The sequence below is a fragment of the Mirounga leonina genome, unplaced genomic scaffold (assembly GCF_011800145.1).
Source record: "Mirounga leonina isolate KUSES-001 unplaced genomic scaffold, KU_Mleo_1.0 Mir_178, whole genome shotgun sequence".
In the NCBI taxonomy this organism is placed as follows: domain Eukaryota; kingdom Metazoa; phylum Chordata; class Mammalia; order Carnivora; family Phocidae; genus Mirounga; species Mirounga leonina.
The window spans coordinates 22,871,453-22,898,152 of NW_023270464.1; the positions used below are offsets into that span (position 1 = coordinate 22,871,453).

At 56.0% G+C, this 26,700-nt stretch overlaps 2 protein-coding genes across 3 annotated transcripts in view; one reads left to right on the plus strand and one right to left on the minus strand.

Annotated features, from left to right (window-relative positions):
- Window positions 1–959, plus strand: part of TICRR (TOPBP1 interacting checkpoint and replication regulator) — a 44,246-nt gene extending 43,287 nt beyond the window's left edge. The window contains exon 22 of the mRNA XM_035024123.1: window positions 675–959. Within this exon, the coding sequence (XP_034880014.1) occupies window positions 675–787 (113 nt within the window). The 3' untranslated portion in view covers window positions 788–959. The remainder of the gene's footprint in view (window positions 1–674) is intronic.
- On the minus strand, window positions 959–26,425 carry KIF7 (kinesin family member 7). Of its 2 annotated transcripts, XM_035024120.1 has the most exons (19): window positions 26,311–26,425; window positions 24,385–24,739; window positions 22,918–23,118; window positions 22,136–22,529; window positions 21,401–21,941; window positions 20,773–20,889; window positions 20,029–20,256; window positions 19,176–19,297; window positions 18,675–18,790; window positions 18,352–18,504; window positions 16,905–17,107; window positions 5,961–6,158; window positions 5,534–5,659; window positions 5,224–5,400; window positions 4,902–5,117; window positions 4,019–4,225; window positions 2,911–3,109; window positions 2,658–2,804; window positions 959–2,478 (listed from the first exon to the last, which is right to left on the minus strand). In XM_035024120.1, exons 2-19 carry the CDS (start codon window positions 24,710–24,712, stop codon window positions 2,105–2,107), a joined length of 4,047 nt encoding a protein of 1,348 aa, XP_034880011.1. In that variant the 5' UTR covers window positions 24,713–24,739; window positions 26,311–26,425; the 3' UTR covers window positions 959–2,104. The 2 variants fall into 2 exon arrangements, with proteins under 2 accessions (XP_034880011.1, XP_034880013.1); XM_035024122.1 differs by lacking the exon at window positions 24,385–24,739.
- Between the last annotated feature and the right edge of the window lie 275 nt (window positions 26,426–26,700).

Here is a 26,700-nt window from a genome sequence, read left to right on the forward strand (position 1 = left end):
GCCAGGCGGTGGGATGGCAGAGTCGGAAGGCATGCCCGATCCAGGACAGCGGACTTTGTCCCTCCGGTGTCCTGTGCTCTTCCCAGAGAAACCACACTAGCACTCCCCTGTGTCATGAAGCAGTTTCTGGAAGCAGTGACAGAGGGGGACCTACCGTGTGGTGTAGTCACTGGTACCTGAGGAGCATGTGTCCGGCGGCACGGTGGCAGTCCGCCCCTCTCCCCCTGGGGGGGTTACACCCCTGCGCTTCCGTACACGCGTTAGGATTAGGGACTGGCTGCTGGGATCGGCCTTCAGGCTTGAGGGGTCCCTTTCCTCGACCCCACCCGGGAAAGGGACCGGCTTGCGGGTGCTCAGTGCACTGCGTTAGAAACATCTAGAACTGAAGGGGAATCCAGGAGGCCGGAGCCTCCGGTGATTCCCTTCCCCCGAGACCAGGATATAAATCACGCAAAACAGCAGAATGCACAATCCAGCTGAGGGAATTCAGACCGCAGGACTTGGCTTTTCCAAACCGCCGCCAGCCCTGCGCTGACGTGAGGGTGGGGAGCCTGGAAAGAAGCGCAGCACGCAAACCGGCAGGCACTGCCTGCATGGGGACCTCTGTCCCGTTCAAGCCCCCTTCTCTTCTGTTCCGTCCTCACTTCCTGCATGCTCCCTCTGCCTTCTTCTAGATGAGGAGATGGAGGTCGTTCCCCCCACGGCCGAAGAATCTCCTTTCAGCCGAGCATTCTCCAGGAGACGCCCCATCAGCAGGACTTACACACGGAAGAAACTCCTGAGCTAGTTAGGCTGGCACTGGTAGGGGGACCTAAACCTCCACACACTACTGAGCTTGGCCAGAGCCACTGCCTTCCCAGGCCAGACGAAGTGCTCTGAGAGCAGTTTCCTCTGGACGTGTCAGGAATTCCAGGCTCCTGGCACAGAGGACTTCTGACCCCAGAAACTCAGTTCATCTGAGCCAGGGCCTAACTAAGCTGTCCTACGTCACCCTGGAGGGCTCCCTGGAAACCAAGGAAGCTCAAAAGATAAGTTCTCCAAAAAAACCTTTGACCTCTCCCCAGGTACTGGGGGCCTGGTCCCAGTCCTCTACTGTGTCAGCCCTCCGATTCCCACAAGAGTCCCTTAGGGGGTTTAATCCCCCTCCGGGGGTGCCTTCCTCCCAGCCCTGCCCCTTGTTAGGGAGGTGGTGAGGCGGGTGCTCTGACTCAGCTGGGGAGGCAGACAAGGAATTGTAAGAGCAGGCTCCCCTTCGGCCCCCGCCTCTGAGAGACCAAGGCCAGTCCCAGTGGGAGAAAGGGCTCCTCAGGGGCCCCTCACAAAGCTGAAGGCTGCGGCCAACAGCAGAATCAATTTCTTACCTTCCCCACGTCATAATAAAATCCTCTCGGGCTGCACAGCATTCAGTGCCTTTCTGTTTAGACCTGGAGGCCTCACGTTGACTCACTCTGGCCGAGCTCTAGTGGTTCCTGGTTCTGCGTCTCCGAGTCAGCCCTGAAACCTGGCCCGGCCCTGTCCTCACTGTGCTCGGGGAGATGCAGCTGTTTGGGGGGGGGGGTGCGCAGAGTGGCCTACTGGGAGCCTGAAAAGCTTGCAAGCCTGTCGTGTTCTCAGATGGAATTCTCTTATCTTGTAGATCAAACCAAGTCAGAACTCCTCCCTTCAGAGAGTCTCATTTATTATAAAATGGTTTTACAAAATTCTAAAAATAGGCAAAACTTCCCCGTTCCCACCATAAACATAAGACCATTTAAAACCCAACCCTGTTGCCACTGAGTGTTCTGGGTCCAGCACTGGCTGAACCCCAGAACGCCGGGCACACACGCAGGCTTGAAACCAGAACTGCCTTTTGCAAACTCTCAAGCCAAAAGACGGCAAGGTGGTACCGTAGCTCAAAAGAAATAAGCAGGAGTCTGCATATTTAAAAAAAACTGAGTCCCAATTCATTTGGGCTGTAGCCCGAATTTGTTGACTCCAACTGGGTAAAGATCGGGACCTGGATCTGCGGTGGGAAGTAAAGACCGTCCTTCCCAGAAGCGAAGGCACGCGGCTGGACCGTGCAGCAGGCTCGGAGGGTCCCCCAGGACAGGCTCTGCCCGCGAGCCTACAGGGGGTTTTTCCTGACGTCAATCATCCCCGGGCTGGCTCTGCGCAGGTCCCGCCGGGCCTTGGCCAGGGGCCCGAAGTTCCAGGGCAGACCCACCTCACCTCCGGGTTGCACCCGCCCTGCCAGGGGCTCAGCGGCCTCCCGCAGCCGCGCCTCCTCGGCCGGGCCCTGCTCCTCACCGCACAGGCTTGAGCGTTTCCACGTCAGCGGGAGCGGGGCCCGGACCAAGTCCCGCACCTCGTCCCGGGCGCGGGGGGCGCCATCCGGGAGGGCCTGCTGCCAGAGAAGCTCGGGTGCGGCCGGGGGCTCCTCTTCGTTTCCCGGGGGTGGCCTGTTCTCCAGGCACAAGGTCCTCTTCTCCACACCTGTCACTGAAAGGGCTCTGTGGTCAGACACGGAGGCTTCCCAGCCCCCCTGCACCGTGGGCCACGTGTGAGCCGCCCCGGGAAGAGCTGGTTAGCGTGGTTCCTAAGCCTCCCCCACGGCCGAAGCCTGACACTGCAAAGCGGGGAACGCGGGGGGCTGGCTCGCTGGTTTCGGGGAGAATTACCCCTGCCCGGGCCGGCAGCGCTCCAACTACTGAGCTTCTGCTTCAGTTCCTGGTTCAGCCACATGTGGCGGCCCAGCTCCTTCTCCAGAGCTTGGATCCGGCTCTCATATTGCCTCTTGCTGTCTGCTAACCCCTCACCGAGGTGATCTGGAGGGGACAGACCCAGGGCCAGGGGGTGAGGGGGCGCGGGGCGGGGCGGGGCGCGCGGCGGGGGCGGGGCGGGGCGCGCGGCGGGGCGGGGCGGGGCGCTCACCCCGGCTCTGCTGGAGCAGCAGCTGCACGTTCTGCTCGTGCTCCTTCTGCTGCAGCGTCAGCTGGCGGTCGGTCTCCAGGCGCTGCCGCTCCAGCGCCGCCTCCAGCCAGCAGACCAGCCTCTGCTGCTCCTCCAGCTGCATCTCCAGCTCGGAGAAGGCAATCTGCTGCTGGTGCTGCTCCTCTCGGAGCGCCACGGCCTGTCCCAAACCCAGACACGCTCAGCGCCCCAGCTCGTCCCCGAGCGGGGCAGCAGGGGCCCGGCAAACGTGCCACCACTGCCCCGCGGCCCATGTCACTGGGAAATCACCAGGGGGCCCTGCTGAGCCGAGACTGGGCCTCAGACTCCTCGACGGTGTGCCAGGCAGTGATTTCCCAGTGACGAGAGTACGCTCTCAAGACGAAGCTTCCGTCCTGTCCCTGCCTCGAGCGGTGGGATGTCACCGTGGGCAGGATTTCTCAGCCTTGGCGCTACGGACATTGCAGGCAGAGAATGGGGGGGGGGGGGGCCTGTCCGGTGTGTTGTAGGAGGCCTAGCGGCATCCCTGGTCTCCACCCCTGCTGCGGTGAGGACCAGAAGCGGCTCCAGACATGGCCACATGTCCCCTGGGGGCAAAACCCTCCTGTTGAGAACCACTGACCTGGGGACACCGAAGGGGCCAATCGACCAGGGGAAAGGGGTGGGGAGAGGACTGGGGCTTACTTTCTTTCTTTTTTATTTTTTTTTAAAGATTTTATTTATTTATTTGAGCCAGAGAGAATGAGAGAGAGGGAGAGAGCACATGAGAGGGGGTAGGGTCAGAGGGAGAAGCAGACTCCCTGCTGAGCAGGGAGCCCGATGTGGGACTCGATCCAGGGACTCCAGGATCATGACCTGAGCCGAAGGCAGTCGCTTAACCAACTGAGCCACCCAGGCGCCCGGGGCTTACTTTCACTAAGAAAGGTTTTTAAAAAGGAGAGTCTGGGGCAGCCCTGGAGACTGGAGTTAGCCCCGATTCTGTCCCCGCACCTGGGGGGAAACAGGGCCTTCTCTGCAGCTGCCAAAAGGACCCCCACCCCCGGCAAGTGCCAGAAGGCGGCGGCCAGGGGCCTGGGAGCCACTGACCCACCTTGTCAAAATACTTGCAGAGTAGGGCTCTGGTCTCCGAGGACGAGAGGTAGCTGAGCTTGGCCATGAGGTTCATCTCACACTGGGACAGCAAGGAGGCCGAAGCCCGCAGCACCCGCTGGCGGCACGTGATGGCCTCATTCTTGTACTCGATGGCCGCATCCAGGGCCTCGATGGCCTCGTCCAGCTGGAACAGCGTCCGTTCCTCCTGCGGGCCACGGGCACATGTGGACGGGGAGGCCCGGCTTCCCGCGCCCACTCCCGGAACGACAGCCCCGGGCAGACAGGGCCAGCCCTCGGCCACGAGGGAGACATCGTGTCCCCTCGTCCTGAGCAGGCAGTCAGCACGTCAGGAGCAGGGTCCCTGCCCGCTATGACAGGGGACAGGCAATTTCCATCACAGCCCCGACCCCAGCAGGAGGCCAGGGCTCTGAGAGGCTGCTTTCGGCAGCGCCTCTCCCGTGATCTACGGCAGGGAGCACAGAACACTCTATGCCAAAGGGAAGGCATGGCGGGATTGCCACAGAGGCCACAGAGGCCACGGAGGCCACGGAGGATCTGCGGGGGTGAGGTGACTTCAACGAGGCTCTCCCTGCTGCTTGGGACTGGCCACGGGGTGCGGGGATGTGCTGCTGACACTCACTCCCACCTGGGGGGCCCAGGCGTGGGACACGCGGGCTGACACCGTGCAGGACGCGGGGGGGGGGGGGGGGGGGGGGGCGCCCCGCCCCCCCCTGGGCAGGCCCCTCGAGGCCCCAGCCCGGGTGTCCCAGCCACGGGGGCCAGAGCCCGCGGCAGGGCCAGGCCAGCATGTCCCTGGCCGCCAGCCCCTTCTCTGGGTCTCACGGGCGGGAAAAGCACATTCGGGAAGCGGCAGGGCTCACCTCGGGCGACAGCAGGCTGCCTCGCCTCAGCTTGCCGTCGATGTCCAGGCGCTGCTTCAGCAGTGAGTCCTTCTCCTGGCGCAGGGCGTCGATCTCCCCGCGCAGCCGCTGCTGGCTCTGGGCGCTGCCCTGCCGCAGCTGCCCGCTCTTCTCCGACAGCTCCTTCTCCAGGTGCTCCAGCCGGCTGGACACTCGCACGATGTCCTCGCTGAGGGCCTGGGGGCGGCACCGCCAGGGGTCGGGGAGGGAGCAGGCCCCGCCCGCACAGGGCTGACGCGAAGGAGGCTGCGGGGGCCCCCCTCCCGCATGCGGGGGGCCTCACCTGGCTGGACCGCAGGCGCTTGCTCTCCAGCCCCGTCTTCTCCTGCAGCAGGGCCTCCTTCTTGGCCAGGATGGCCTCCCGCTTGTGCAGCTCCTCCCCCAGCTCCTCCAGGGCCCGCCGCTGCTGCAGGACCTTCTCCATCTCCTGATCCAGCCACTTCTTCTGCTCCTCGATCTTCTAGCGGAGGGAGGGGGAGGCGGGGACGGAACTCAGCTCCTGCCCCGGGGCCCAAGGGGCCGCCGCCCAGGGCTGGGGGGGGGGGGGGCGGGGAGAAGGGCGCCGGCGGGCGCTCCCGGGGGCGCAGGCGCACCTGCTGCTGCTCCAGGCTGACCACAGAGCCGTTGCTGCCGCTGCGCCGCTTCCTCTGGAACGCTGCGATCTCCTCCGTCTTGATCTTCAGGATCTTCTGCTGCTGCTCGTGCCTCCGCTCCAGCTCCTGGGGATGCAGCAGGCGAGCGGCTCGGCGGCGGGGCCGCGGGGGCGCGCCGGCTCTCTCCAGGGGCTGCCCGGGCCGCCCGAAGCCCCCGTGGAGACGGGCTCGCCCCCCGAGCCTCGCGGTGCCCACGGCCCTGCTCCCTTCCAGGCCAAACACACCCGGGGAGGCCAAGCGACCGGCCTAGGCGGTCACACAGCCCCGGGGGGGGGGGGGGGGGGCGGGGACCGAGATGCAGCCTGCTGCCCCTCCCCCCACGGCCATTCCCCTCCCCGGCGCCCGCGCCTCCCCCCACAAGCCCGACCTGGACCCGGTGCTGCCGCTTGTTCATCTCCGTCTCCAGGCGCCGCTTCTGCTCCGTCTCCTCGCGAAGCCGCCTCTGCAGCTGCCCCTGCTGCTGTCGCATGAGCTGCACGTGCCGCTCGAGCTCCCGCAGCCGCTTCTCGCTCTGGGCCGACAGCGACGCCAGCCGCTCCGTCGCCTGCTTCTTCTCCTTTAGCACCTGGACCGACACAGCCTCCGCTGGGACGCCGCCAGCATGCCCGACAGCCAACCAGCGGGGGCAGGACCAAAGGACGGGGAGTGGACAGAGGGGCGGACAGAGGCGGACACAGAAGTCCAGGGGGTCATGGACCAGTGACCTCAGAAGACTCGTGATGGAGGCCAGTCTGACAGTTACTACGTACCAGGCACCCAGCAAGTGCTCAGTATCAAGTGATCGCGACCTTTCTACAGAAAAACAGGGTTATCGCTATCCCCACTTTACAGATGAGGAAACTGAGGCACCGACAGGTCGGGAAACTTGACCAAGGACACACAGCTAGTAAACGGCAGGGCTGGGATTCATGCCCAGTCGGGTTGCAGAACCCACAGTCTCCATCATTCTACTGAAATGTCTCTCGGACGCCTGAACGGAGAGAAGGAAGGAATGAGGGATGGACAGCTGTAAAGATGGATGGATGGAAGGGTGGGTGGACAGACGGATGGATGGGATCATAGAAGGGTAAAAAAACAGGATGAACAGATAATGAATGCATGGATCAATAAAAGGCAATAGAAAGACAAATGGATGGATGGATGAACAGTGGGGTCACATCAACTGTGACCAAATGTGTTGGGGAAGGTCATCGAAAGATGTGATCACTGGTTGACCCAGGAGCAGGACCCGGATGATCAGAGGCGCCTGCCCCCCTCCCCCGTCCTCGGAATGTGGGTTCCGCTTGCCTTTCCCACTCCCAGAAGGGGCTGCAAGGACACGACCTTGAGACAGTGATGTGGAGCTGAGAACAGTGCATGGTTCCTAAGACTGAACCCAGTTAAGGCCTCTTGGTAAACTTTTAAGATGTAGCAGGTGGGCACAGGGCTCCGCCCAAGACAAGCTTTGTCAATAAATTCCCTTTGCTTATTAAACCTGCCACCTTCCGACCTGGAGTGGCTGCCTCTTTGGTCTCTCCCCACCCTCCATGTGCGGGGACCGATTTAAGATCACATCCGGGAAGCTCCCAAGGAGATTACCACTGAAGAAATGGGCCTCGGGGCAAAAGGCATCAGGGGAAGTCCTGAGCAGGCCACCGACCTCTGTGTGCAGAGGGGCGGTCCCTAGCTCAGATGCTTATGGATGGCCGCGTGAGTATGGGGGCGCCCTGAAAATGCTGGCTCATTTAGGGGACTGTGGGCTGCGGCAAAGAAGCGGAAGACAAGGGTGCGCGCTGGGCTGGCTTCGACTGTGGGCAGTTCATGTGGCCACCGAGGCCCAGCTAGAGGCCGTGGCTTGAGTTAAAGAGCTGAGATTAGAGACGGACGTGGGAATGTCCCCCAGTCTGCTGCCTTCCGGGCTGGCGGACAAGGTGGGAAGGCAGAGTAAGAAGCAAGCTATGAGGATGAGGGCACAAGACACCTCCGATCAACGAAGCCTGGTTCAGACGCTAAGAGATGGAATCTCTAAGAAGGCGATCAGAACAAAGAGGAGGGTGTTGTGGTAATTGATGAGGAAGCAGATAAAGTGGCCCATGACTCTGACCCCTGACACAAAGGAAAAAATTTATTTTTTTTTTAAAGATTTTATTTATCTATTTGACAGAGAAAGCGTACAAGCAGGGGGAGTGGCAGGCAGAGGGAGAGGGAGAAGCAGGCTCCTTACGGGGCTCGATCCCAGGACCCCAGGATCGTGACCAGAGCTGAAGGCAGAGCTTCACTGACTGAGCCACCCAGGCGCCCCCACAAAGGAAAAATATAAAGAGCAGCTACCCCAAAACTTCAAGAGGAACACTTGCATGCTTTCTCTGTCCCTTAAGTTTGTAAATCTCATCATGTCTTCCAAATACAAACACCCGGGGAGATAACCAAAGCGCTGCCCACAGAGACTAAAGAGAAAAGTGGGGGGAGACCTTTTGCAAATTGCTGTCGCAGTTTCCTTGCCCCAAGTCCAGGCCACAAACTCCAGAAGATGAAGAGTATCAGTAGAAGCTTCAGCCATGTGAGTGGGCAGTGATTCGTGGCAAGAGCGCTACAACGAAAGCTGAATGGATACAGAAAGTTGCAGGAGGGATGGGGGAAGACGGGGGAGTAGGAGGACGCTAGGTTCACCTCATCCCAGGGTACAAGTAGATAACAGTCACATCGGTGCAAACAACCCAGAAAACGGTCCAAGAATGGCAGAACAAACTCTACAACGAAACGTAGAGAAGAGGCACATTGAAGAGGGCGGGGAGGGCAGAGCCGTGGGGAGCTAACTGGACCACAGGTCTGTCCGCAGGAGGACGGATGCCAAGGAAGTGGAGACGGGAGAGAAACAGACCCTCACACCAGGGAGCCCGCATGGGAGACGATCACCATAGCATTTGGCTTTAAAAACCAGAGGGGCCAAATTTCTTACAACCAGCAACTAGCCAACTATAAAACTCAGCAGGCTCAGCTCCGGGAGAGCCCTGAGGGCGACAGGAAGCCGAGTCCCCACCCTTAAGGAGACGGCCCGACACATGAGCCAAGGAGATACAGCACAGAAGCCGGAGTTTGAAAAATGCCTGGCGCATACGGGAGGGAGTGTAAGTCACTAACCTCAGGCGTTCTGGAGGGACAGATGTCACTGGGAGACTCCTCCAGGAACAAAGGAGCTGGAAGGCACCCTCTCCCTCTTCTGTCCCCCAGCATCAATCCTCGGCCACTTGCAGGAACCAGGCCGCACCAACATTCACTACTTAACTTCTGTACACTGAGCCCCGTCCCATCCCACCGTGCTCAAGCGGATCTGCCCCCTGCAGTCAGGCCTGCCTGAGTCCCAGCGAGACAGGATTCCTCCCCCGGAAGAAGGGCGCAAACCTTGCAAACACTCTGTGCCCCATGCGTTACAGATCTGCCTCTTCCCACCCTGTGGTCAGTCCAGACATGGCGGCAGGTTCCCTCTCACAAGAGGACCAGCCCACAAGCCTTGCTAAAACTGGATGCCCGGCCCCTGTGCGTTTTGCATCTCGGCCCCCTCCAATCCACTCTTGGCAGGAGCCCATCCAAACGCGGGCCACAGGCATGGCGGTGTGCAAACAGCCCTGAGAGGAGCCAGCACCGCTCCAAAGTGACTCTTGCCCCGGGGAGAGGGACATATAACCACACACACCAGTCAGACTGCGGCCCCAGCAGTGGGCTGCGGGCAGACATCTGGTTTGACTACAGGCTGCACGCACCAACGAAAGCTTCTCGGAGGAAAACAAAGGGAAAGGGCCTGCACTTCGGTGCTGCCACAGCTCTGGCAAATGCCTCGTCTGACTCAGCTCAAACCCAGGGCGGTCCCAGAATGGCCCCTACAGCCACCAGCACTGAACCCTGCCCACGACGGGCAAAGAGGGCCACTACAGACGACTGGCCTGGTGGAAGAAGTGGCTCAGCCACAACATTAGGGTGCCTGCAACACACACACGAGAGATTTTGGAAACGCCAGGTTCTGGGGAAGAGGGGACCCTGCGAGGCAGGGCACTATAGGACCTCTTCCTCGGAAGACCACTACTTTCAAGAGTGGGAGCTGTAGCTGACTTTCTGAAGACACAGGAACAGACACGGAGTTAGACAAAATGAAGAGACAGAGGAATATGTCCCAAATGTAAGAACAGGACAAAATCACAGCAAAAGACCAAAGTGAAACAGAGATAAGTAATCTGCCTGATAGAGAATTTAAAGTAATGGTCATAAAGATACTCACTGGACTTGAGAAAAGACTGAAAGACATCAGTGAGGCCCTTAACAAAGAGATTAAAAAAGAACCAGTCAGAGAAGAACAGATTAAATGAAATTGAAAAGACACTAGAGGGAATAAATAAACTAGAAGAAGAAGAATGGATGAGGACAGAGTAATGGAAAGTAATCAAGGTGAGTGGGTGAGAGAAAAAAAAATGCAAAATGAGAATAGGCTCAGGGAACTCAGCAACTCCATCCAGTGTAATAACATTTGCCTTATAAGGATCCTAGAAGAAGATGGAGAAAAGAGGGCAAAAATTTTATTTCAAGAAATAACAGCTGAAAACGTCCTTGTTTTGGGTGAGGAAACAGATATCCAGATCCAGGAGGCACAGAGACCCCCCCAACAAAATCAACCCAAGGAGGCCCACACCAAGACACCTAGTAATTAAAATGGCAAAAAGTAGTGATAAAGAGAGAATTTTAAAAGCAGTTAAGAGGAGCACCTAGGTGGCTCAGTCATTTAAGCATCCGCCTTCGGCTCAGGTTGTGGTCCCTGAGTCCTAGGATCAAGCCCCGCATCTGGCTCCCTGCTCAGCAGAGCCTGCTTCTCCCTCTGCCTCTCCCCCCACTCGTGTTCTCTCTCGCTCTCACTTGCTCACGCTCTCTCTCAAATAAATAAAATCTTAAAAAAATAAAATAAAAATAAAAGCAGTTAAAATAGTTACATACAAGGGAAACCCCATAAGGCTATCAACAGATTTTTCAGCAGAAACTTAGCAGATCAGAAGAAAGTGGCCTCCTAAAATAGGAGACATAAAGAATTTCCCAAACAAAAGCTAAAGGAGTTCATGACCACTAAACCAGCCTTGCAAGAAATGCTGAAGGTGGCTCTGAGTGGAAACAAAAGACCATAAGTAAGAGTAAGAAAAGTAACAAACACAAAAGCAGTAAAAATAACTTCATCTGTAAAAATCAGTGAAGGGACTCTCAAAAGGATGTAAAGTATGAAACCATATACCTAAAACGTGGAGGGAAGAGGAGTAAAGAATGGGTTCAAACTCAACCCACCATCAACTGAAGATAGACCGCTACAGGCAGAAAATATTATACACAAATGTATTGGTAACCGCAAATCAAAAACCAGTAATAGATATGCTAAAAATAAAGAGGAAGGAATCCAAATATGTCATTAAAGAAAGCCAGCAAACCATGAGAGAAGAAGCAAGAGAATAAAGGAACCAAGAGGAACTACAAAAAACAACCATCAAACAAGTAACAAAATGGCAGTAAGTACATACCTATCAATAATTACTTTGAACGTAAATGGACTAACTGCTCCAATCAAAAGATATAGGTGACAGGATAAAAAAATAAGACCCATCTATATGCTGCCTACAAGAGACTCATTTCAGACCAAAAGACAACTACAGATCCAAAGTGAGGGGATGGAGACCATTTATCACGCAAATGGATGTGAAAAGACAGCCAGGGTAGCAATACTGATAATGGGACAAAATAGACTTTAAAACAAAGACTGTAACAAGAACAAGGAAGGACACTATATAATCATCAAGGGGACAATCCAACAAGTAGATATAACAATTGTAAATATTTTTTTTTTTTAAAGATTTTATTTATTTGACAGAGAGAGACACAGCGAGAGAGGGAACACAAGCAGGGGGAGTGGGGGAGGGAGGAGCAGGCGTCCCGCGGAGCAGAGAGCCTGATGTGGGGCTCGATCCCAGGACGCTGGGATCATGACCTGAGCTGAAGGCAGACGCTTAACGACTGAGCCACCCAGGTGCCAACAATTGTAAATATTGATGCACCCAACATGGGAGCACCCAAATCCATAAAGCAGATAATAACCAACATAAAGAAAGTCATCGATAGTAATACAATAAATAGTAGGGGACTTTACCCCCCCCCATTTACATCAATGGACAGATCAAACAGAAGATAAACAAGGAAACAGTGGCTCTGAATGGCACACTGGACCAGAATGGGTTCAACAGATGCATTCAGAACATTCCATCCTAAAACAGCAGGATACACATTCAAGTGCACATGGAACATTCTCCAGGACAGACCACATATTAGGACACAAATCTCAACAAATTCAAAAAGATAAAAGTCAAACACCGTGTACCCTTTCTGACCACAACGCTATGAAACTAGAAATCAACTGCAAGAAAAAATCTGGAAAGAGCACAAATACATGAAGGTTAAATATGCTACTAGACAATGAATGGGTCAACCAAGAAATCAAAGAGGAAATCAAAACATACACAGAGACAAATGAAAATGAAAACACAATGGTCCAAAATCTCTGGGATGCAGCAAAAGCAGTTCTAAGAGGGAAATTTGTAGCAATACAAGCCTACCTCAAGAAGCAAGGAAAATCTCAAACAACCTAACCTTACACCTAAAGGAGCTAGAAAAAGAACAAACAAAACCCAAATCCAGCAGAAGGGAGGAAATAATAAAGATAAGAGCACAGGGCGCCTGGGTGGCTCAGATGGTTAAGCGTCTGCCTTCGGCTCAGGTCATGATCCCGGGGTCCTGGGATCGAGTCCCGCATCAGGCTCCCCGCTCTGCGGGAAGTCTGCTTCTCCCTCTGCCTCTCTCTCTCTCTCTCTCATGAATAAGTAAATAAAATCTTAAAAAAAAAAAAAAAAGATTAGAGCAGAAATAAGTGATATAGAAACTAAATAAACAGTAGAACAGATCAATGAAACCAGGAGCTGGTTCCTTGAAAATATCAACAAAATTGATAAACCTTTAGCCAAACCTATTAAAAAAAAAGGGGGGGGGGACTCAACATCAGAAATGAAAGTGAAATAACCAACAGCACAGAAATACAAAGGATTGTAAGAGAATATTATGAAAAATAATATGCCAACAAATTGAACAACCTAGAAGAAATGGATAAATTCCTAGAAACATAACCTCCCAAAACTGAACCGGGAATAGAAAATTTGAACAGACCGATTATCAGCAATGAAATTGCATTGGTAACAAAAAAAACCCCCAACCAACAAAAGTCCAGGACCAGATGTTTATTTATTTATTTTTAAAGATTTTATTTTTTTAACATTTTTTTTAAAGATTTATTTTTAATTTGAGAGAGCGAGAATGAGAGAGAGAGAGAGAGCACACAAGAGTGGGGAGGTTTACAGGGAGAAGCAGATTTCCTGCCGAGCAGGGAGCCCGATGAGAGACTCGATCCTGGGACTCCAGGATCGTGACCTGAGCTGAAGGCAGTCGTTTAACCAACTGAGCCACCCAGGCGCCCCTAAAGATTTTCTTTTAGAGAGAGAGAGCACGAGCAGGGTGAGGGGCAGAGGGAGAGGGAGTCAAGCAGAAGCCCCACCGAGTGGGGAGCCCAACACAGGGCCTGATCCCAGGACCCTGAGATCATGACCTGAGCCAAAAATCAAAAGTCGGACGCTTAACTGACTGAGCCACCCAGGCACCCCTCTACCAAACACTTAAAGAAGAGTTAATACCCATTGTTCTCAAACTATTCCAAAAAATAGAAGGAAAATCCATTCTATGAAGCCGGCACTACCATGATACTAAAACCAGATAAAGACACTACCAAAAGAGAGAACTACAGGCCAATATCTCTGATGAACACAGACGCAAAAATCCTCAACAAAATACTAGCAAACCAAATCCAACAATAACATTAAAAAAATCATTCACCACGATCAAGTGGGATCTATTCCCAGGATGCAGGGGTGGCTCCATATTTGCATATCAGTCAGTGTGCTACATCACATCAATAAGAGAAAGGATAAAAACCATACGATCATTTCAATAGATGCAGAAAAAGCATGTGACTAACAACATCCATTCATGATAAAAACCCTCAACAAAGTAGGTTCAGAGGGAACAAACCTCAACATAATCAAGGCCATATATGATAAACCCACAGCTAACGTCATACTCAACGGTGAAAACCTGAGAGCTTTTCCCCCTACAGTCAGGAGCGAGACAAGGATGTCCACTGTCACCACTTTTATTCAACATAGTACTGGAAGTCCTAACCGCAGCAATCTGACAACATAAAGAAATAAAAGACATCCAAATTGGCAAGAAAGAAGTAAAACTGTCACTGTATGCACATGACATACTCATACTATATATAGAAAACCCTAAAGACTCCACCAAAAAAACCTCGCTAGAACTGATAAATGAATTCAGTAAAGTTGTAGGATCCAAAATCGGCGTACAGAAATCTGTTGCAGTTCTTCACCCTCATAATGAAGCAGCAGAAAGAGAAATTAGGAAAACAATTCCATTTACAATTGCACCAAAAATAATAAAACATCTAGGAATAAACCTAACAAAAGAGGTAAAAGGCTTGTACTCTGAAAACTATAAAACACTGATGAAAGACATTGAAGATGACACAAATGGAAAGACAGTCCATGCTCATGGGTTGGATGAACAAATATTGTTAAAATGTCCATACCACCCAAAGCAATCTATAGATTTAATGCAATCCCTATCAAAATACCAACCGAATTTTTCACAGAGCTAGAACAAACAATCCTAAAATGTGTATGGAACCCCAAAAGACCCCAAATAGCCAAAACAATCTTGGAAATGAAAAAGCTGGCAGTATCACAATCCCAGATTCTATGTTACGTTACGAAGCCGGAGTAATCAAAACAGCACGGTGCTGGCAGAAACATAGACACACAGGGCGCCTGGGTGGCTCCGTGGGTTGAGTGTCTGACTCTTGGTTTTGGCTCAGGTCATGATCTCAGGGTCCTGGGATCAAGCCCCGTGACAGGCTCTGCACTCAGTGAGGAGTCTGCTTGAGGATTTCTCTCCCTCTCCCTCTCCCTCTGCCCCTTCCACTTGGGCATGCACTCTCTCTCTCTCTCTCAAATAAATAAATCTTAAAAAAAAAAAAAAGACACATAGATCAACAAAACAGAATAGAAAGCCCAGAAATAAACTACACTTATAGGGTTAATTTTTGACAAAGGAGGGAAGAATATCCAATGGGAAAAAGATAGTCTCTTCAACAACTGGTGTTGGGAAAACTGGACAGCTACATGTAAAAGAATGAAACTGGACCACTCACTTATACCATACACAAAAATAAATGGGTTAAGGACCTAAATGTGAGGCCTGAAACCATAAAAATCCTAGAAGGGAGCACAGGCAGTTACTTCTCTGACATCGGCTGGAGGAACTTTTTTCTAGATAGGTCTCCTGAGGCAAGGGAACTAGAAAGAGAAATAAACTGTTGGGACTACATCAAAAATAAAAAAAGCTTCTGCCCAGCAAAGGAAACAATCAACAACACTAAAAGGTAACCTACAGAATGGGAGAAGATATTTGCAAATGACATATCCAATAAGGGGTGAGTATCCAAAATATATGAAGAACTTACACAACTCAACCCCCAAAAGATAATCCAATTAAAAATGGGCAGAAGACATGAACAGACATTCCTTCAAAGAAGACTTCCAGATGGCCAACACACACGAAAAGATGCTCAACGTCACTCATCATCAGGGAAATGCAAATCAAAACCACAATGAGAGATCACCTCATGCTTGTTAGATTGGCTAGAATTAAAAAGACAAGAAATAACAAGTGTTGGTGAGGATGGGGGGTTGGGGAAGGAAACCTCATGAACTGTTGCTGGGAATGCAAATCAGTGCAGCCACTATGGAACACAATATGGAGGGTCCACAAAAAATTAAAAATAGAAATACCATATGATGATCCAGTAATCGGTATTTACCCAAAGAAAATGGAAACACTAATTCGAAAGGATGCAAGCACCCCTATGTTTATTGCAGTATTATTATTTTTCTCAAAGACTTTATTTATTTGAGAGACAGTGAGCAAGAAAGAGCACAAGCAGAGGGGAGAGGGCGAGGGAGAGGGAGAAGCAAACTCCCCGCTGAACAGAGAGCCTGACGCAGGGCTCGATTCCAGAACCCATGACCATGACCTGAGCTGAGGCAGATGCTTAATTGAGCCACCCAAGATGTGGCTGCCATCTTGGTTCCCTTCACTGGCCTGGAGGTTACAGCACACAGAGAAGCCCTTACTGAATTCATCCAGCAAGCCTTAGATGATGGCCAACAAAGTCTGTTGTTACTGAACACTGAAATGTCTCTGATGAGAATAGCTATTCTCCAAACTAGGATGGCCTGAGACATTATTACTCCACAAGGAGGCACCTGGGTGCCATTATCCAAACAGAATGTGGTGTGTTCACAGCTGATGAGTCTGCTAATGTATGATCTTTATTAAATCACATAAGGACATAAGTGAACGCCCTGAGTGATCCAACCCCCAGCCTCGGGAACTTATTAAATCAGTGGTTCGAATCATGGGGCTCTTAGAAAAAGCTGTCACTGATTTTGGAATCAGTGTCTTATTCTGCATTCTCTCTTACACGTGCCTATGTTGTTGCTGGGGCATCTGCCTCCAGTGTAGCCAGAGAGCCACCAAAGGAGCCACTTCCAAGTGAATCAGACCCCCTGCTGATGGCTCAGAGCCCACTGCAGAAAGAGGGGCACCCAAGACAAGTTCCCTTGCTCAGTAAACCCGCCACCTTCCCACTTGGAGTGGCTGTCTCTTTCTTCCATTTCTCCCTCCGAGTGTGGGGACCCATTTCAGGTTATACCTGGGAAGCTCCAGAGGGGGTTACGAACCAACAAAATGATAAACAGGTGTATGGATGAGACAGACATATGGATGGATGGGTAGACAGAGGGAAGATGGAATGGAGAGGTAAGTGCCTGGGGAACTGGGAGGCGAGGGTCGCATGAGGAATGGGTACCTTGCTTTCGATGCCCACCCTTCCCCTCTTACCGGTCTCCAGGCAGGACAGGCCTCCCTGCCTCTGCCGTGTTTAAAGCTGAGCTGACCCCCCAGGCTGCCAACTTCTGTGTAACACCAGCCTCACCCCGGGAGGCCAAACCAGCTAGAAGCTGGGGGCACAAGGCCCTGAACATCCACAGGTTCCAGTGAACGTGGGCCCTGGGACCCACGTGTCTCGATCCCAGGACTCCAGCCACCACCCCGGGATCCCAACACTGACCTGCACTTGGCTCTGGGCGGCAGCGACCCTCTTGCGGAACTCCTGGAGCTGGGACCGCTCTCCGGCGTCCTGAGGCTCCTTGCCCTCGAGCTCCCGCAGCTGTCTCTGGCTTTCACTCAGCTCAGCCCGCACCTGTTCTGCATCCCGCTCCAGCTCCTGAATATGCTGGCTGTGCTGGCGGTTCAGGGCCTGGGCCGCCTTCCCTGGAAGAAGGTGGGGGGGCTCATCACAGGCCGCCCCTCTCCCCCAGGAGGACCATCCCTTCACACCCCTGGGAGGGGTTCCAGTCACCCGCCAGCCAGGGGCACCTGCATGGGCTTTGCCAAGGTACCACAGGTACCATGAGTTAATCTACTTTCTTTTAAATCACTCGCTTTATAAATGGGCCTTATCAGTAACAGCAATCCAGGGATATTAATGGGTTAAATTGGCTTTAGTTTTACCTAATACATACTAACAAATATAGAGCTTGGGCCTGCATATTATTAAGCCTCTAGAACTAACTTCCATTTGCAGGAAATCTGAGGACAGAGGAACAAGTTAAATAACAACATGAAGAAGCAAATAGGCAAACCGAGAACATGGGGTTGAGGGGGTGGGGGTTGAGACATTCTACAGGACTTTGAGAAGGAGCTAGAAGGGAGACTTCAGAGGCCTAACAAGCACACACAGCATGTGGGACACGTGTGGAGCTGGGTTCCAGCAAACCAGCGGGCCACAGACCCTGCCGAGGAACTTCGGGGACGGCCGTGCCCTGGGCATCCAGGTGACAGGAAGTTTTGTTCGACGTGCTCACAGCATTTTGGTTAAAATGTCCAGAAAGAGGCATACCGAAATGTGTGGGGGCCAAATGACAAGATTTGTGGGGATTTGCTTCAAAACAGCAAAGAGAAAAGGGAGAGATCAATGTGGGGAAAACCTCGTAACACTAAATCTGGGTAATGGGGTGAGGGCCCCACTGACCCAGTCTCTCCTCGTGTGTTTGAAATTCTTCATCAGGCATTTTGTAACAAACATGTAACTATTAAAATAAAAAGTCTCAGCTGGTCACTACCTCAAACCGTTCCCAGGCCCTTTACACACATCACCAGGGGTAGACAGAGCATGATTTGGGGACACTGTTTGCTCCCTAAGACCAAGAGGTCTGAATGCACCACACCGCCTCACACAGCAGACAACTAGTAAATACAACTACTCCTCATAGGTAATGCTTCCTGAGAACCAGCCTAATTACTTCAGCTGAATTAACTCACTTCAACAACCCATAAAACAGGGACAATTACTATCCCCACTTTAGAGATGAGAAAACTGAGTCACAGAGGCGCTATCCTACTTGCTCAAGGTCCTACAGATGCAAGAGGCTAGCTGGTTACCAAACTTAAACCATCTGGCCCCTGCTCCTAACCACCCTCAGGTGGGAGACCCACCCGAAAGCCCACCACCTCACCTGTGCGGACCAGCTCGCCAATGAGCTCCTCCTTCATGCGGATGTTGATGGCCAGTTCTCGGATCTTCTGTTGGGCTTGCGCCAGCCGCCACTCAGAGGCCATGGCAGCGGGGGTCTGACGGGGTCGAGCCAGGGCCTTGCTCCCACCAATGACTGTAACAAGCCCACTGTCAAGGCCGCTGCCCCAACAGGAGGTGACGGGGGAGGGAAGAAGCACGCCCTGGGCAGGGGCAGCCAGGGATGAGGTGTGGACTGTCCAGGATGGCTAGTGCAGGACCACGGAGGGGAGGATCAGAGCCCTCTCCACCCCGGACCCAGCTCACCTCTGGGCCCCGGGATGGCTGCACCCAGTTCCTCAAGGTGAAGCTCTGGGCCCTTCTTGTCGAGTGGACTCCCTGGGCAGGCCCCCACCCTCTGGCTCCACTTGCTGATCCCGTTTCTGGAAGACAGAAGCAGGAGTCTGTACCCTTCCCAGCCAGAGGAAGGAAGAGAAGCCATTGGGCCTTCTATCCCCTCAGGGCCAATGGAACCCCAGGGTGTTAGTCTGGAAGAACTGAGGCCAGGGGGGCTGAGCTTAGGGGGCGCTGGGCTGTTGGGGGCACCGAGGGCCACCTTGAAGGCTGAGAACCAGGAAGCCTCGGCCCACCCTGCAGCACATTCACCCCAGTGAGAACTCTGGGTCCCAAGCCCCCCGCCCCCATCTGTTCTTCCCAACTGCACGGGGGAATGGAGGTGAGGGTACCCTGAGACCACAGCGGGGTCCTCCCCCTGCCCAGCCCGGGCCCTGAGGTGGTTTCTGTCGGGTGGCAGCTGGTCCCACTCACCTGCGCAGGTGCAGGGTCCGCTGGGGGGGCTCCTCCTCCTCCTCGTCCGAGGCAGCTGAAGAGCCGCTGCCGGGCCTGTCTGCCTCCGCCGTGGCTCTAGCCTCTCTGCCATCTGTCACCTCCTAGGGGAGTGCCAAGGGCTTCAGGACAGGAAGGCTCCAGGGCGCCCTCCACCAGGCATTTCCCATCACCAGTCTTGGTGCCCCCCATGCCCCGCCCTGCCCATCCCAAGTTGGAGCAGGAGCTCCCTCCCTCCCCCACCCAGCACCTGGGACTCCTCAGGTGACAGTCTGCCCTATCTTTGTATACAGGCCATCTGCACCCAAGTCTTTATCTCACCAACAACACTCTGCCCGAGTGGTGGGTGTGTAACAGACTCCTGCCAAACTCACGCCCTCCCTCTCCTCTGTGCTTTTACAGCGGAGATGACCCAGAGCTTTCAGGAAGATGCAGGAGCAGCCTTTGTCCAAAAGGTCCCAAGTAGGAGGCCAAGCTCAGGGCGATTAGGGCTCATGGGAAAGTAAACTTGCAAAGACAGAAGGGGTAACCTCAGAGGTGATAAGCTCCCCATCTCTGGAGGTATGCAAGCTTCCCATCCAGTGCCGGAAGCCAGAATCCCCTCTGTAACCTCCACAATCTGCAGCCAGCCCAGGGATGCCCAATGGCAGCAGATCCTTCTGAGTGGCCCTACAGAGTCACCCAAATTTTGGCCCTTCCTCTAGGGGCACTGGAAAGGGGCGTCTCCCAGCTGGTCCCAGGAAAGCCTGGGGTGAGGGGCACATTCCCCCGCACCGCCCTTGCTCTGCCCAAGGCTGTCCAGTTCAACAGACACCCAGCCTCACCACCTCCTCACCTCTCCCCAGTTCTCGGGGCCAACTTCATCTCCAGGAAGGCAGGCAGGGGGCACCATGCCCAGCGCGTGGCTGTGGGCACCCCCCAGGGGGGCTGTGTGAGGCCGGGGCACAAAGGACCCGGGAGGCAGGCCCTGCAGGAGCCCTGGGGCCCCCCAGCCGGGCCGCACCAGTTCTAGCCGCAGCCGCAGCTCTGCCATCTCCCGCTGCTGCTCCCGCAGCCGGTCGCTCTGGAAGACAAGTGCCTGGTGCTGATGCGGGGCGCGGGTGGGGAGGGCGCAGGGATGCCGACAGAAAACTGAAGAACAGGTCTGAGGCCACCCCACCCTCTCTGGGCTAAAACTGAGAAGGGCCAAACACCTCTGACCACCCCTTGGGCCCTCGCACCGCCCCCCCACCCCCCGCACTAGTTCAGGGTCAAACTCACCCCACCCAGTTAAGTCCTATCCCTCCCTCCGTCAGTCCGCCACTTCCATGCCCATCACAGCCGCCAGAGGGCGCCAGGATCAATGCTGACCCAGTTACCTTGGGACAAAAGGGCCTGACTCCAGGGACCAGACCCGCTGCCCCTCCAGTCCCACCTCTCATCCCGCTCATCGCCATCCCGCACACCCACCCGCACCATCTGTTCCTCACCTCCACACTTGCTCACTTGTTCCTCCCCCATCTCTTTCCACCCTGTCAGAAGCCCGCCCTGGCTAACTCCCTCTTCTCTGAATTTCACCTCAAGGAAGCCTGCCCCCCACCTGCAGTTTGTACTGCTCCATGGCGTCCTCCAGCGCAGCCAGGAAGTCTCGGTTCTCCTCCTCCAGCCGGGCCACCTGGCTCTGCAGGGCAAGCAGCTGCACTGCCCCTTCCTCGTCCTAAGGGGCAAGGAGAGAGACTTCAGGACAAGCCTGCCTGTCTCTGGGACACCCCAGCCCTCCCTCTGCCCTGCCAGGGGTTCCCCTAGCCCAGCTGGCCACTGCTGCAAGCCCTGGCAGCAGTCGGGGCTCCAGAGCCCACCCTGCCAGTGGTCCCCTCTGCAAGCTATTTGCGCCATCTCTTGTCATTATTAATCATACTTTTATTAATAATAACATCACCACTATTATTAGGAACCACCTACTGAGGCTCCGCAGCATGCTGGGCTGGGCACTTGGTACCCCTTCGGCCCTTAGAACATGCCCAGAGGTAGATCCCAATGTTAGCCCCATTTCACAGATAGAGACCCTGAGGCTCGGGGAGGGTAAGGAACGTGATCGAGGTCATCAGCAGTACTGCCTCTGAATCGGCAATGTGCTCTGCTGATGGACAAGGCGCAGGGGCACGGCTGGCTGTATGAAGACCTCTTCCTTCCCCGCTCCCTCCCTCCCTCCGTCCCCGGGGCCACACCTGGCCCTTGGCCACCGTTGGCCCGCCGGGCCCCTGCGTGGCCTGCTCCTCGGCTGAAGCGCTCTCGATGCCGCTGTCGGGCCCGGAGGCGGAGCTCAGGGCGCTGCGCTCGCCCTCGACGGCGCACAGCCAGTCGCGCACCTTGCGGGCGGCGGCGCCGGGCAGCCCGGGCTCGGCCTGCAGCTCGCGCAGGAGGCTGTAGGCGGCGTCGGTGCGCGCCCGGTAGCGCGCGCACTCGGCGCCCAGGCGGGCGGCGGCGGCGGCGGCGGCGGGGGCGTTGGCGGGGCCGGGGCCGCGCCGGCCGCGGTGGATGATGCGCGTCTCCGAGCGGTGGCGCGGGGGCCCCCGCGCGCCGGCCGCGGCCTCCTCGGGCGCGCGCTCCGTTTCGGGCCGCCAGTTGACCGTGGCGCGGTTGCGGATGTTCTGGGCGCGGCTGGCGTAGTTGAGGGTGTTGAGGGTCTCGTCGAAGTCGGAGGAGGAGGGGCTGACGCAGGCGATCATCACCGTCTTGGCGTTCCCGCCCAGCGAGTCTTTGAGGATCCTGAGGACGCCAGGTGGGGGCGTCAGGGGCCCCAGCGCGCCCGGACCCCGAATCGTACCCCGCGGGCCGGCACCTCGGACTGGTGGACGGTGCGCCCCGAAGCCAGATGGGACCCATCCCTTACTCGCCTCCTCCCGCTCAGCAGCCCGAGAGGGGCCCCTGCTCCCGTGGGCCGCCGGCCGCAGGGCCCTCACCGGGTGATCTTGGAGTCCCGGTAGGGGATGTGGCTGCCGCGGCGCTGGGGGTCGCCCAGGGCGCTGATGACGTTGCCCAGCGCCAGGAGGCTGCTGTTGATCTGGATGCTCTCCTTGAGCCGCTCGCCCGTGCTGCCCGTCTTGAGCACCCTCTCCGAGCCCGCCAGGTCCACAAAGTGGAACTTGGACACCAGCAGCTGGCCCGCGGGGGGTCGGGGCAGACGGCTGGGGGCGCGCCCCCGCTGCTCCAGGGTCACGGTGAAGACGGTGTGTGAGCGGCTGGACAGGCGGTTGAGGTGTGTGGCCCCCGTGTGCCGCGCCGCGTTGCCCATCTCCAGGAGGCTCAGCACCTCGTCCAGGCCTTCCACGTCCACCTCCTTCACACCACACAGCACTGCGGGCACGGAAGGCGGTGAGCCCGGGCCAGGGGCTGCCCGGGACTGCGCGGCCAGGAGGGCAGGCAGAGCAGGGCTGGCCCTCTACGGCTCTTCCTGACCCAGGTGCCCCTTCCCCATGCCCGGGACACCCGGGGGGTAGGGGGTGGCGTGTCCTGTTCATCCTGGCTCGGGCCTCGGGGCTCCAGCTTGTCCCAAGCCCACCTCAATGCCTTGCACTCTGGGTACAGAAGTATATACTGAACTCACGGGAGACAGGAGACAGGAAGGCACAACCTTCCAGAGCTTGGGTTCCCCAGTTAGGAGGTACCCCTCCCAGACGGGTGAACCACCCCTCAGCAGGTGAAGCCCCACTCCCAGCCAGTGGAGGCCCTGGGAGTTCCTCACCAACATTTCCCCGATCATCCTCCCGAAGCTGGATGTCACGGCTGGCAGTGCCCACCTCCAGCAGGTCCCGGAACTCCTCCTTATACACTTCCAGGTAGGACACATGCACCAGGCAGTCCAGCAGGTCATTCTCATCGATAAGCTTGAAGGCTTCAGCCATGGCCCGTGGGATGATGCCCTGCTCGTCCTCATGCAGGGACGCTGGGGACACACCACAGAGCCTCCTGCCACCATGCCTTCAGCTGGACAGGGCTCAAGGCCGCAAGGCCCCTGCCAGCAACTGGAGGCTGGGGCTCCAGCATGAAGGCAACAGAAGAGGCCAGGATGGCTGGGTAGCCTGAGCCAGCCCATGCTCCAGGGTGGTCAGGCAGAATTATAGAATTTCAGAGTTGGAAGCAACCTCTCAAGGTCCCACCAACCCCTTTCATGATGTAAGCATCCCTTCCACTACATCCCTGCTAGATCAGCAGATACCCTTGGGTTGATTACTCCCCAGGACGGGGAGCTCATTACTACAGTCTAGGCTCAGTTATCTAAAGGACCTCCTAAATTTATCCCAAGGGAGTAATAAGAGGCTATTCAGAGCAGCACTCTAAATAACTTCAAAAAAATTCAAAAGTCCTAAGATCCAATAGGGGATGTGGTTAAATAAATTATCTCATATACACCATAGAATGCCAAGCCACCATTAAAAAATTAGCTTGAAAAATAAATAAATAAATAATTAGCTTGAACAATAATGATGTAGAGAAATATTTATGATAGATTATTAAGAAAAATAAACAGGATATAAAAGAATGGGTATAATATAATCCCATTTTTTAAAGGTAAAATAATTTCTTCAGAGAAAGAAATTGGAATGCTAACAGGGCTGAAAAGCAATTATCAAGTATGTTTTCTTTTGTGCTTGTGTTCTTCTGTATTTTCCTAATTTTGCATGACAAACATGGATACTTTTATAACCTAAGAGAAATGGGGGCAGTGAAAATGGGGGCAGTTCCTTCAACTGGCCCAGAGCATCTCTCCCAAGAGTCTGCTCCCGAGCTCCACTGAACTGCCTGCTCCCTCACCAGGCGGCAGCCAAAGCATGGCTCTCCCAGGACCGTCCCCATTCCAACTACTCTGACTCTGACTCAAACACGGATTCCTGACCCTTGGCAGGCATCCCGACAACCTCCAGAGACAAGCCGACTTCTCTCCCCTTTCCGCCCGCTGAGATCACCCGAACCACATAGTGTGACCTCGTTTCTGGAGCCGAAAGGCCCCCCACCTCCAAGGACTCTCCCTTCCTCCGCTGGTCAGCCTCCTGCCATGGCTGGTCCCCCCAGTGGGCTGCAGATCTGAGGAGGAAAGCTGCTCTCCTTCCCCCAACGCTCCCACCTTCGACAGGGAACGGCAAAGGCAGAAGTTTCGGCGACAGCGAGGCCCCTCAGCACGGGGCCCGGGGCCTCAGGCAGGGTCACTCACCCACACTGGCCTCCCCCATGGTGTATGTCTTCCCGGAGCCTGTCTGACCGTACGCAAAGACCGTGGCATTGAAGCCCTCAAAGAAAGCCTCGAGGAGGGGCTGCACACAGGCCCGGTACACGGCCTCCTGCCCGGCGTCCTCAGCCAGCACCACGTGGAAGCCAAAGTGGCGGTCTCGCCCAAGGGTGACGTGGCTGTGCTGAGGCCCCGCCCTCACGCAGCTCTGGTGCCCGTGCAGCAGCTCCTTGGGCAGCAGCGGACGGACTCTCAGGGCCACCCTCACCGGGGCCTCCTCAGCCCCTGGCAGCCTCTGGCTCTCCAGCCCCATGCTGGGGAGGGGGCGCTCCTCCTGGCCCTAGAGAGAGAGCAAGAGGCCCCTCCCATCAGCACCTGTACCCCAGGGGCTGGACCCACCCCGCAGGTGACCTGGAGCCACATCCTGGGGCTCCTGACCTTGGAGAGCAGGGAGGGAGGGTGATTAAAGTTCGGAGCGTCCTCTGCACCAGCCTGGCGCCCAAATACTGCAAGGGCCGACTCAGTCCTACAGGTAACCCTTCGTGGCCCCCATCACTGGCAAAACAGGCCCTAACTCCACCACCTGAGTCCCATGGGCTCCCGTGTTCTAGCTGTACCCTTCCCCTGGAACCCCATCTCCTAGGACACACCCCCCCCACTACTGCTACCACCACACCAGGGAACTCCTTTCCCCAGTACCCACTGGGGTCTCCATAATCTCTGCCTTTGTCACCTCACATCCCCGCCCCACCTTCTTCAAAACAGTCAGATCCTTCGAGACCAAGTTCCCGCCACCAGATCTGCCAATTCCATCTCCTAAATATCTCTCAGGTTCACCTGCTTCTCCCCATCCTATGGCCAAAGCCCGGGTCCTGGCCACTGACCTCTTGACCAGCTTCCTCACTGCTCTCCGCCTCCCTGTGCCCTCCGCCAGGACAACCAGGGGCATCTTTCAAAATTGCAAAAGCAATCCTGTTACTCTCCTGCTTAAACTCTCCCAAAAGAGGCTCCCCACTGCCCTTGATATTCAAAAGTCTAACAGCCCTGTCTACCTTGTCTACTAACATCCTGCACCCCACCTTTGCCCACCTTTGCTCACCTTTCTCTGCTTGCAACACCCTCCCATCTCTCCCGGGCTTACACACACACACACACACACACACAGCCACTGGCTGCTCTGTTGCAGACGGAGCCGGGAGGCAGGGACCCTGCGGTCCCGTTTCGTGCTGCATCATCAGCGCCCAGCACAAGGTCGGTCGCTTAGTAGCTGCCCAACAGTGATGATGAAACTGCATCCAAAAAACTTTCCCCGTCCCCATTCTCCTCTTATCGCAGTCCACACCGCCCCCTACCCCCGGGCCCACAGCCCTCAATTTGTCACTAACTCTCAACACATGTAACGGTTCGTTCGTTCCCTCACTCATCCAGTCCCTCCCGGGTGCCGGGCCCTGGGGACACAGCGGGAACCATCGCGCAATACAGTGGGCTCCTCCGCGCGCCCCGCACCCTGAGCTCTTCCAGCGCCGCGCGCCGAGGGCGCCCGGACAACTCCACCGGTGCGGTCGGGCGCTGGAGGAGGCGGGCACCGGACAGGAGCTCCCGGAGTTTGGAAAAGTGATTACAAACGCGGACCCGACCCTCGCAGCGTCGGCGCTCGCTCCTCCCGCCCAGGCCCGGGATGCTGGCCTCAGGCCCCCGACTTAGGGAAGGGGGTGCTCCCGCCCGCCCAGGAAAGGGCCTCCAGGAGGCTGGTACGCAAGGATGGGGGTTCCTCGTGCTCGGTCAGAGCTCCCCAGGTGCCGGCCCCCCCGCCCCGCCACCCGGCCCAGGCCTGCGCGGGGAGGGGGCGAGCGCGCGCCTCCCCCCACCCGCCCCGTCTTCGACCTCCACCCCTCCCGGGCCCACACCCACCTGCTTGGGTGGGAGCACAGTCCCCCCCCGCGGTGCAGTCAGCCTCCGAGCCTCCGCGCGGCGCGCTCCGATGCCGTCATCGGGACCCCCGCCCCCCAAAACATCCCGCCCCTCACCCGCAACTCCGCCCGCCTGGGCTCTCGGGGGCGGAGGCGCGAGCCGGGCGGCGCCGCGGAGTCTGTCCGCAGACGGGGCGGGGCCAGGGCTGAAGGGGCGGGGTTTGGACGGGGCCTCGTCGGAGGGGCGGGGTCATACGTCCCCAGGGGTGGGGGCCCAGCGCGGTCCGGGGCTGCAGACGCTGCTCTCTGATTCCAGCGCAGACTTGCGGAATTCTGGGGACACGGCGACCACCAAGGCCCGCCTGATGCTCCGAGCTGGAGAAGCCCACCT